Source organism: Taudactylus pleione, unplaced genomic scaffold (assembly GCF_031769625.1).
Source record: "Taudactylus pleione unplaced genomic scaffold, aTauple2 ptg000007l, whole genome shotgun sequence".
NCBI lineage: Eukaryota > Metazoa > Chordata > Amphibia > Anura > Myobatrachidae > Taudactylus > Taudactylus pleione.
The window spans coordinates 11,063,771-11,073,519 of NW_028284410.1; the positions used below are offsets into that span (position 1 = coordinate 11,063,771).

At 37.2% G+C, this 9,749-nt stretch overlaps 1 protein-coding gene across 2 annotated transcripts in view; it reads left to right on the top strand.

Moving 5' to 3' along the window:
* MEAF6 (MYST/Esa1 associated factor 6) overlaps positions 1–9,540 on the top strand; it is a 33,257-nt gene extending 23,717 nt beyond the window's left edge. Inside the window, exons 6-8 of one of the 2 annotated variants that reach the window (XM_088461798.1) lie at positions 4,700–4,729; positions 6,868–6,901; positions 7,968–9,540. In XM_088461798.1, coding sequence (XP_088317924.1) covers positions 4,700–4,729; positions 6,868–6,901; positions 7,968–7,976 — 73 coding nt within the window. In that variant the 3' untranslated portion in view covers positions 7,977–9,540. The remainder of the gene's footprint in view (positions 1–4,699; positions 4,730–6,867; positions 6,902–7,967) is intronic. The other variant, XM_088461864.1, reaches the window with a different exon arrangement.
* The last annotated feature ends 209 nt before the right edge of the window (positions 9,541–9,749 follow it).

A 9,749-nucleotide genomic window follows, 5' to 3' on the forward strand; every position in this document is an offset into this window, starting at 1 on the left:
GTTTAATATAAATTGTGTCATAATAAAAACAATTGTATGGATTTATTGCATTACACTGTAGGAAAAAATAAAACCCACAAAGTTGGAAATGCTGTTTTTAAATTCCTGATTCAGAATTACATGCAAGTCAGCTGGCCGCATTATGTGCTAGTAAATAAATAAATGATTTTCACCTGGATTTGAAGTTGGCCACACCTCCCTGTCCATCGGCTTGTAAAAACAGTCATCACTATCAGCGCTCATTTCTATAGGCTTACACCTGGTGCAAGAGATTAGTCTGAAATAGGGTGGATCTCTGCCTACACGTTCTCGGAACACTTGGCCTACATGCAGCTGAATGGGTTTAATTGGGCATTTGCAAGTGGAGACATGGCCGAGATGTGTATAATTCTGAATTGTCCGTAGTTGCTCAAGGTTGCATATATTCAAATCGGACACATGCACAGTGCGCAAAACGATTTTGATTGTTGTGTACAACTCTGAATCTGGCCCTCTGTCTGTACTGCAGTTTCATTGGTCGCCAGCTAACCTAAATTTGATTATTTCTTTCTAATATCCAAGTTCCATATGAAATAGAATCTTGTGATATTCGCATTAAGGCCCTCATTCAGAGCCGTACGCTCTGAGCAGAGCGCACGCTCTGCATGAGGGCCGGGCTCCTTTTTCATGGAGCGTCCTCCTGGACGCTCGTATAGCTGTGGGTCACCACCCACAGGCTATATGAGCGTGCATTTTGATGGCCGCGATGGTCGTGACCATCGCGACCATCGAAATTGCGAGCCGGAGCCTGCGGTTGAGGTTTTCAACCGCAAGCTCCGGAGTGATTTTGGCTCTATCAGAGCCAAAATCACTCCCACTGACATCACTAGTGATGTCAGTGGGCCGGCTTCTGACGGGAGGCGTTCCCGTGGGAACGCCCCCGTCAGGGAGGCACGCCCCCGGCACGCCCACCAAAGGGGGCGTGCTGTCAATCAACATTGACAGCACGCCCCCTTTGATCGGACACAACGAGCGAAGGAAAGTCCTTCGCTCGTCGTGTCTGGCGCATGCGCACGACGGAGCTCCCTCCGTCGTGCGCATGCTCAGTGCAGACCATCGACCCACTTGCGAGCGTACAGCCGCTCGCGAGTGGGTCTGAATCAGGCCCTAAGATCCTAATCCATAACAGAACTGAAGATATATAATGACTTCACGCCCTCATTTGTGAAATGTCCTGAACTTCTGAGGTCTTGTATGGGACCGATTATCTGAAATCCTGAAAACTCGAAGGGAAAACTAAGTATTAGTGGTTTAAATTTTAAAATAAATAAAGGAAAAAGGAACCACTGTATATGCAGGTATTTGATCAATTAAAATTACATTTGAGACTTGGGGGTAAATTTTAATATGGCGTGCTTTTTTTTTTTTTTTTTGTATGAAATATTATTGCCCCTTTAAATCCAGTAGATGAAACCGCTGCGGTTTTGAGCGCTGCATTGTAAATTTACCCCTTGATACTTCTAGGTAAAGCTGTTTTTTCCCATTATTTGGAGGATTATGCCTAAAGTAACTATTAAAAATCCAAAGCAACACCCCCTTTCTTGCACTGCCACGGGCATTCTTTTCCCTAAGCAGTACTGCTGAGGCACTACAGAAGAAAACTGTTAATGCATTTCTGTATAACATTGGGGCTTATGTATTAAGCGGGGAGAAAATGCCCATAGCAACCAATCTGCTTTGAAGTAGCATTGTTCAAGTACAGACTATAAAATAATAATAGGTAGGAGGTGATTGATGCTATGCGCAACTTATCCACTGGTCCACTTCTCCACGCTTTTCACTGCTTGATACATAAACCTCATTATTACACAAACACAGCAGTTAATTTGTTTGCTCACACAAATGCTCTGATGAAATTTGTATTAACCGCATGAAAACTAATTTGTTTTAGACAAGTTTTTAGTTATGAATTTTAAGTTATATTTGTGTGTGATGTACATAAATTGCACTTACCAATACAATCTGTTTTGCTGGTAGTTTGTGTTAAATCATGAGAAACTATTTGTTCCGCATTGTAATGTTTTAAGCATAAGAAAAAATTTTTAGAACACTACTGAGAACTGCACTATTGACTCTTATTTGATCTATTCTAATGCATTTTTCATGCTTTCTATGTGAAATTGCAAAAAAAAAATTGGTTTAATTGAGTCCTATGGGTTACAGTCTGGATGACTATTTTTTTTTTAAGTTTGTTTGGACATTTGGCCTGTTTCAGTGAAGTAGTTATGAATGAGTCCGTAATGCTATACAGGTTGAGTCTCCCATATCCAAATATTCCGAAATACGGAATATTTTTAGCATGACCAAGATAGTGAAACCTTTGATTTTTGATGGATCAATGTACACAAACTTTAAGGCACAAAATTATGAAACCTAAAGTTATAAAATGACCTATAGGCTGTGTGTATAAGAAGTATGTGACATATAAATGAATTTCATGTATCTACACAATCTTTGTTTGAGCCACAAAATTATTGAAAATATTGTATAAAATTACCTTTTAGGCTGTGTGTATAAGGTGTATATGAATCATAAATGCATTGTGTGTTTAGATTTGGTCCCTATTCCTAAGATATTTCATTATGGTATGCAATTATTCCAAAATACAGAATATTCCAATATCCAAAATACCCCTGGTCCCAAGCATTTTGGATATGGGAGACTCAACCTGTATAAGCAAAGGGATGATGAAATGTACTAGAGATTAATTTTTTTTGTTAATCAGCAAAAAAGTAACGAAAATGTAAGAGAAAAAATATGTGCACTGAATTGAGCGAGAAAACTGATTTTCCTTGGATGTTTAACTTTGCTAGATACCATGGAGGTCCTGAAGAGGTAACACTGGCCTGCCAATTGCAGCCATGGAGGACACCAGCTGTTTCTGGGAATGACTCATCCAATTTTTCCTCCCTTCCCGTCACCTTAAACTAAATTTTTAATCAACACCAATAATTTTAAATATATCTATCAAATTAATTTTGAAGTGTAGCGTACAGCATTTATCTTTGGAAGACAAACTGGAAAATACATTTATTTTGGTATGCAATATAGAAGTGGTACATTGTTTCCAGCAGTCCAGTTCTGATAGGTAATATTTTTTTGTGATAACGTGCATAGTTTTTATCCTACTACTTTCCAATTTTTAGAGGAATCATTTTTGTTTCACTTTACACTTCCCGAAGTTGAAGAATAAAAACACGATTTAAGCAGCTGGAATTACTTCATTAATATCGGAAATAGGATAACTTTGCTTAAAAACAATTTTTTCAGTTCTTTCATTCCCCAGGCTGTGCAACATATTAGAGAGTTTTCAGGAGAAACCCAGCAATGTGTTGGTTCTGCAGTTCCCCTATTTGTGGTCTTCTGCAGTGATATAATGGCATTCACATTCTAACGGAATTGCGAAATTCCACAGAGTCCTGCAGCGTCATTACCTTGCTCCCCACCACCCCTTGCAGGCAGTGAACATATCTGTTGTTCAAGCTTGCCAGATTGATGAGACCTAGGGGTCAATCCAATTAGCTGCGGATAGAGAGGTGCGAGTTGCTATTTTCACTTCGAATTCGCTAAAACGATAACTACCAGCGATATTGTCAGGTTGTTGCATGTTCGGGGATGAGGTACGGTGCCTGGCACTGAATGATATTGTTCATGATATCTTAGTGTGTGTGCTCGAGCGAATCGTCTAGTGTGTACGCTTACACCATTTTTCAGAATGAATGTGGCGGACTGTACTGGTGATCTTTGTAATGTTTGCTAAAACTAAATGAAGTATTGTTAATCATTAATCAGTGTGCAATATCTCTATTTTAATAAACATTCAAGCTGTGGACATGATCTGCTGGACATGCTGCAATGTGTTGCACTTCTAGTGAACCTTCAAGGCTTAGTGGATGCTGTACTAGCCGCAAAATAGTATGGACCGCCGAGTATCCTACCCTAGCCATTTGATGCATTGCAACAGCAAACTTAAATAAAAATAACTTGTGTAAAAAAAATCCTGGGCTTACTGAGGACTTCAGTGTCCTTATACTGTCCAGCAAATGCTACCTACTGCCAACCTAAGCTATACTGTGACTCTTCTCTAGGAACTTCGCCTGGGTTCTGCGGAAGGGGCTTATGCAATTTTGCTATCTAAAGGGGTCGTGGAGTGTTATGCTTTTAACTTGCTATTTCTCATATGCCTTTTACCCTATAACCTTCATTTCCTTTTCATCCTTTACCTGTTTTTGTCTGACTCTTGACACCTTAGCATTTTGAGTATTACTACATTATTGTTATCAGTTAGTAAACAATGTCCATTTAGCAAGGACTTTTTACAATGCTGTACAAAAGTGCACATTTCGGAAAAATCATATAGAGATTTGTATCTGCAAATGGTAGGTATAGTTTCAATTATTTCAATGATGTATACGGTCATTAGAGATGTTTTACTATTTTTGCTGAATTGTGTTAAAATTGTTACATTTGTTTTTGCTTTCTTTCCCCCAACAATTATGCATTCTACTTTTGCTTTGCTTCCGTCTACTTGACCGCATTTGACCATGATTCATATTATTTTTTTTTCCAGATTAGCTTCTTGTTTTTCGCTAATCACCCAATTATACTAATCGGTGCATTAATTCCTATTGCTTTCTTTTCTCTTTAATGCTTCCCCCAGTCCATCTGGCATGTATGATTATGACTTCGAGTAAGTGTGATTCTTTGGTCTGTACAAATGCTTCTATTTAGATAATGCAAATTTGGTTATGCACTGAATTTACAAAAGATTTGTAAGGAACATGTGCTGTAATGGTTTGGTTAAAAAAAAATTGCAGATCACCTATTATGAATTTACCAGTACAAAATTTTACCCCCTTGCTCAATGCACTTGTCTAAGGGTCTTGGGTTTCTTTTGTTGACCTCAACATGCACATTGTTTAACAAGTTGTAGCGTTATGACCTTGTCTTCCTTATGTACTGAGAGTCTTTAAACAGAGGCTTCAAACTGCTCTAAGGAATTAATCTAAAGGTGGCCATACACTGTACAATTATCGGACCGATTACTGGTTGATTTAGGCCGAAAAATGCACAGTGTATGGACGTGACCGAGCACCAATTATTGCTCAGTCAGGCATGAAAAATCTTTCAGCATATCAAAATAATTCAATAATTGGTGTATAGATCTGATAGTGGATATACTCTCCATTGGACAGAGAGACCAATTATTTGAGAGCTGATGGCAACGTCAGATTAATTGGTCTCTGTCTGAAGGAGAGTTTTATCTCAGTCTATGGTCTGCATAAGACTTATGGGCCAATTCAAGTGAGGTCCTGTTGTAGCCTTTCGGAGTGTGTTTCTATGTGATTAACATTAACATTATGGGATGTTTATGGAAATAAATATTGTCCATTTTTGCAAATTGTTTTTCATAAACTGGAATTAATGAAAATGTGTGCAGAGACTATAACTTGATCTTGTGCTTATTGAATTGGCCCCCTAGTCTTGCGGATAATGCACAACACATTTCTACTCCATAGCTCAGGGAAATACTGTTCCAATATTCACCCTTGTAAAAAGTATTTTTGTTTAATTGTTGTTGCAGTTCATAGTAGTTTACAAATGTTGTAATCTGCACTAGAAAGTATTACAGTGAAAACATATATTGGCCTTGTACTCTGTTGTACCATTTGATAGTTTATTGGTACTCAATTTAAAAGTTAGCACGGTTTTTGCCTCAGGCCATCGGATAGGTGAGAAGTTATTAAAAAAAAAAAAAAAAAGGTAAAAAGTGTTTACAGGAGTTTCTATGTTAATTTTGTTTATAGTGGCAATACATATAAAACACATAACCCATTGTCTGAATAATCTTTTCATTATAAAGTGGTGGTCTCCTTTGATATGAGTTTAATCACCCAAAAGATCAGTAATACCCCTTACACACACACACACACACACACACACACACACACACACACACACACACACACACACGGCTTGTGTGAACAGAAACAACTCGGGTCTATGTCCCAGGTCCCCGACCCTGCTCGGTACCAGGGTTATTCCCGGGACCGACGTGGGTCGCCTGTAGTGTAAACAGTGTGACCCAGGTCATGCCTAAAAGGAGTTGATTGGCGGGCACAGTAGCGATTGTAGATGACCTAATCTCCAAGCGTCCATGGTTAGACGAAAGACCTGGGTCACTGGAAGATCCATGTCCGGTGTGTAGGGTGAGGACCTGGGAATAACCAAGATCCCTCACCCAAGAACGAAAAGGTGGTAATTGCTGAAACCCTGGTACGAGCCAGGTTAAAGCCGGGGTTTATGTGTGAAAGGGGTATTGTGGCGTTTCCTAGAAGTTGGGCTACATGATTTGCTTAAGCTGCAGTTTTTTGCTATGCTAGGAGAATGTAAAATGGGACAATGTCACAAAACATTTACTTAAAGTATACTCTTTTTTTCCCCATTCTATAAGTAGCTTTCTTTTTAAGCAATACGTATTTTTATTAAATAAAAAATGTTTTCAGTTTCAATATTTCTGGTCCATCCCAGAATGACTTCTGAGGGCACCCTTGCTCATGTTTAGGGTCTCCATTAGTAAGGTTTAACAGAACATATAATTGTCAGCTTATACTGAGCATCTTGACTAAAGTTATGTTTTTGTAACTGTCCTCTTAGTATAGTCCTTCTTTTGTAAATATTTGAATTGTGGGGGTGGGAAGAATAAATTGCATAAACAACTGAATTGACATCTGTCAATGCAACCTTATAAGGGATACTTGTCAGCACACTCGTTTTTATTATTAATTGAATCCTTTTTTTTTTTTTTCTCCCACCCAATCTTTTAAGGATTGATCTCAAACTGAACAAAAAGCCTAGATCGGTAAGTATAATGCTTTTTTAAATTTTTGTCTGGATTGACTTGAGGTAGTCAAGTCTGACATTGTAAATACAATATTAAATTCCTCCTACAATCGAACTTGTGCTACAAAATACTCCTGTACAAATTGAATTTCTACTACTTGTGTAACAGACTTTGGCTAGTGAAATAGGCATTAACATGTCTATTTCGCCAATTGGCAAATATTTGAAGAATATTTGCCTTCACTGAGATGATCTTTTCGATATGGAACAGAGTGACTTCTATTTTTTTAGGCTAGTGTCAGAATCTGCAAAATAGTGTTTTGAACTAGAAAAGTGCAACACTCGATGGGCAACCAGGATGTTTTATACTGATAAGTGAAGAGCTTTCAATACTGCAGCTAGTAATGTAGTCATGGTCCCAGAGTCATTCAAAAGTGTAGCAATTTTCCCACTGCTCTGAAGGAAAGAATAATTTGTCACACTGGCCAAAATAACCTTTAATTTTTTAATGGTACACTAATTGTATTACTGACCATGTGACAACAAAATGGCTTTCCTTTTATTACTGCGCGCCATCACAGTAGCTTCAGAACACCATGCTTTTATGTCTGGGGAGAAAATTGCTGCGTTCAAGGACTCCTGGTCCTGCATCATCTACTGCTATCCTACAAGGCCTAAAATAGATAACAGGATTTTTTTTTTTAATTGTAGCTTTATAATTGTAATGCACATGTTGCTTGCATTGAATGACAGGTGACTCATTAAATATATACCTCATCACTGTTTCTTGCAGTTAAGTTCTTCAAGATTTCTTTGTATCATATTTAATTGAGGTCACCATTCTTGGACTGTTCCACACACCCCCCCCCCACCCCAATTTTGTACCCCATACCCCCAAAAAAGTATTTGTCTCATTTTTTGAAAATACACTGGAGAGAGTATGGCTGTCTGAATACTCTTAATATGTTTCCAGTTGGGACGCTGTTATAAAGTAAAAAAAGTGAACACCATAGAAACTGGGCAAATTGTGTAAATAGCAAATATTGTATGTTCAAGCATTCTTAATTTTTCACTTTCTCTCGCAGGATTATTAATGTGGTTCCATCTTCATCAGCAACCAAGACTTCCACTGAAAAATTAATTTCTTCCAGGAGATTCAATGTTTTTATCCAAGCCAATGACATCTGTTTCCTGCATAAACTCAGTCTACATGATATTGAGCGGATCTACACAAGATGCTCACACTACTCTAAGACAGAGGCATGATTAATTCAGTAGAGGTGCATTGCTTGTATTGGGATTTAAAACTTTATCTCTGCAGCCTGGGATAAAAAGCAACAGTTAAGCACAATTGTACACCTGCTGTTAGTCCATCAATTACAGTTTACCTAGCAGTGAGGTCAGAGATGGAGGCTTAGTTTGCCAAAGCAAGCAGTGAACCTTTACTGGATGTTTGTATACTGCTTATCTGTGGTCAGTCCCATTTTAACGTCAAATATATCAAAGACTTTTTTCCGTGCAGTCTTTCATTTCTACATTAATTTTTTTTATTAATTTCTTGTTACAAATAGTAATTTCAAAATGTAATTTTCATCTGTTGGGGCTTTTATGTGATGCTCCAAAGTGAGACTGGTACTTTACATATTACAATTGTACTTGGTTGGTTCATTGTTATAGTACATGCAGTAAAGCTTTTTTTTTATTGTGAATATGTGTACATACTGTATCTTTATACTCTTATATTTTTTGTATTTGTTCATATAAACCAAGGCTTTTCAACTAGCAGGTCATCAGCTTTTTGGTGACCATCAACTGTCTCACCAAAGTTTCATATACTATGTTGGGTGTACGTTGTTTTAAATTATCTTCAGCCCATGAGCACGTTTTCTGGTGGTTATGCTGCCCACTTCATGAAAATACATCAAAATGTAATTTTCTTATATAGTACAATGCCGCAGTGAAATACTTACACTGAAATAGATGCTTACCAGTAAATAGTCATGCAGTTTTGGTCTTACAATCTTTTGAGGCAATTTTAAAAAGCATGAAAGCTGACTTCTTTCAGTTTACTACATTTCATAAATAGACCTTTTCTAGCAGCAAACTTTTTAAAATATATGTATAAAAAAAGCAACACCTTTTTCACCATCATTTTTTGCCAACTCTTCCTCGGTCATCACCTATTACTATCATCTATGTTTCATTTTGTAATACTGACATTGGCAAATGATGTAAGGAAGGTGAAATATTGCATTGTTCAAATTTTGCCATCCTATTTTTAATGTAAAAACTGTTTTGTTAGCTTTTGAACTTCTGGTGTGGAGGGAGCAATGTTTGATTTAAACAGGATACCTATTTTATTTAGTTTTAAAAATTGTAACATTTGAACTTGACAAAAAGGTTGTCTCTTTATTAGAGCTTACCCTTTATCTGTAAAACTTTTTTTTTTTTTACTCTTAGATTTATTTTACATGTAATTTGATGACCTGGGTTGTCAGGATTTGAGGGTTCCGACACCCGGTAAAAAAAAGTTTACATTTAAAGTTTTGAACCAACAATATCTTGTCATTGTATGTTGTTTAATTCAGTCAGCATAAGCTCAAATACTTACTTCAATTCACTGTGGATGTGCAAAATAAACAGCACACTATTTACTAACTTTTTATTCTTCTCAAGTTTATTTATATGTACATTAGTATAGGCTTAGCTGTGAATTTGCTTTATGGACTTTCCAACATGCGTGTTAATTACCAATAGTGTAGTATATCCAGACGATTTATTAAACCCCTAAAAAGACAAAATATATTAAGGGCCATAACATATTAGCCGTGATAAGCCACTTTTCGTTAAAACAAACAAAAAAAAAA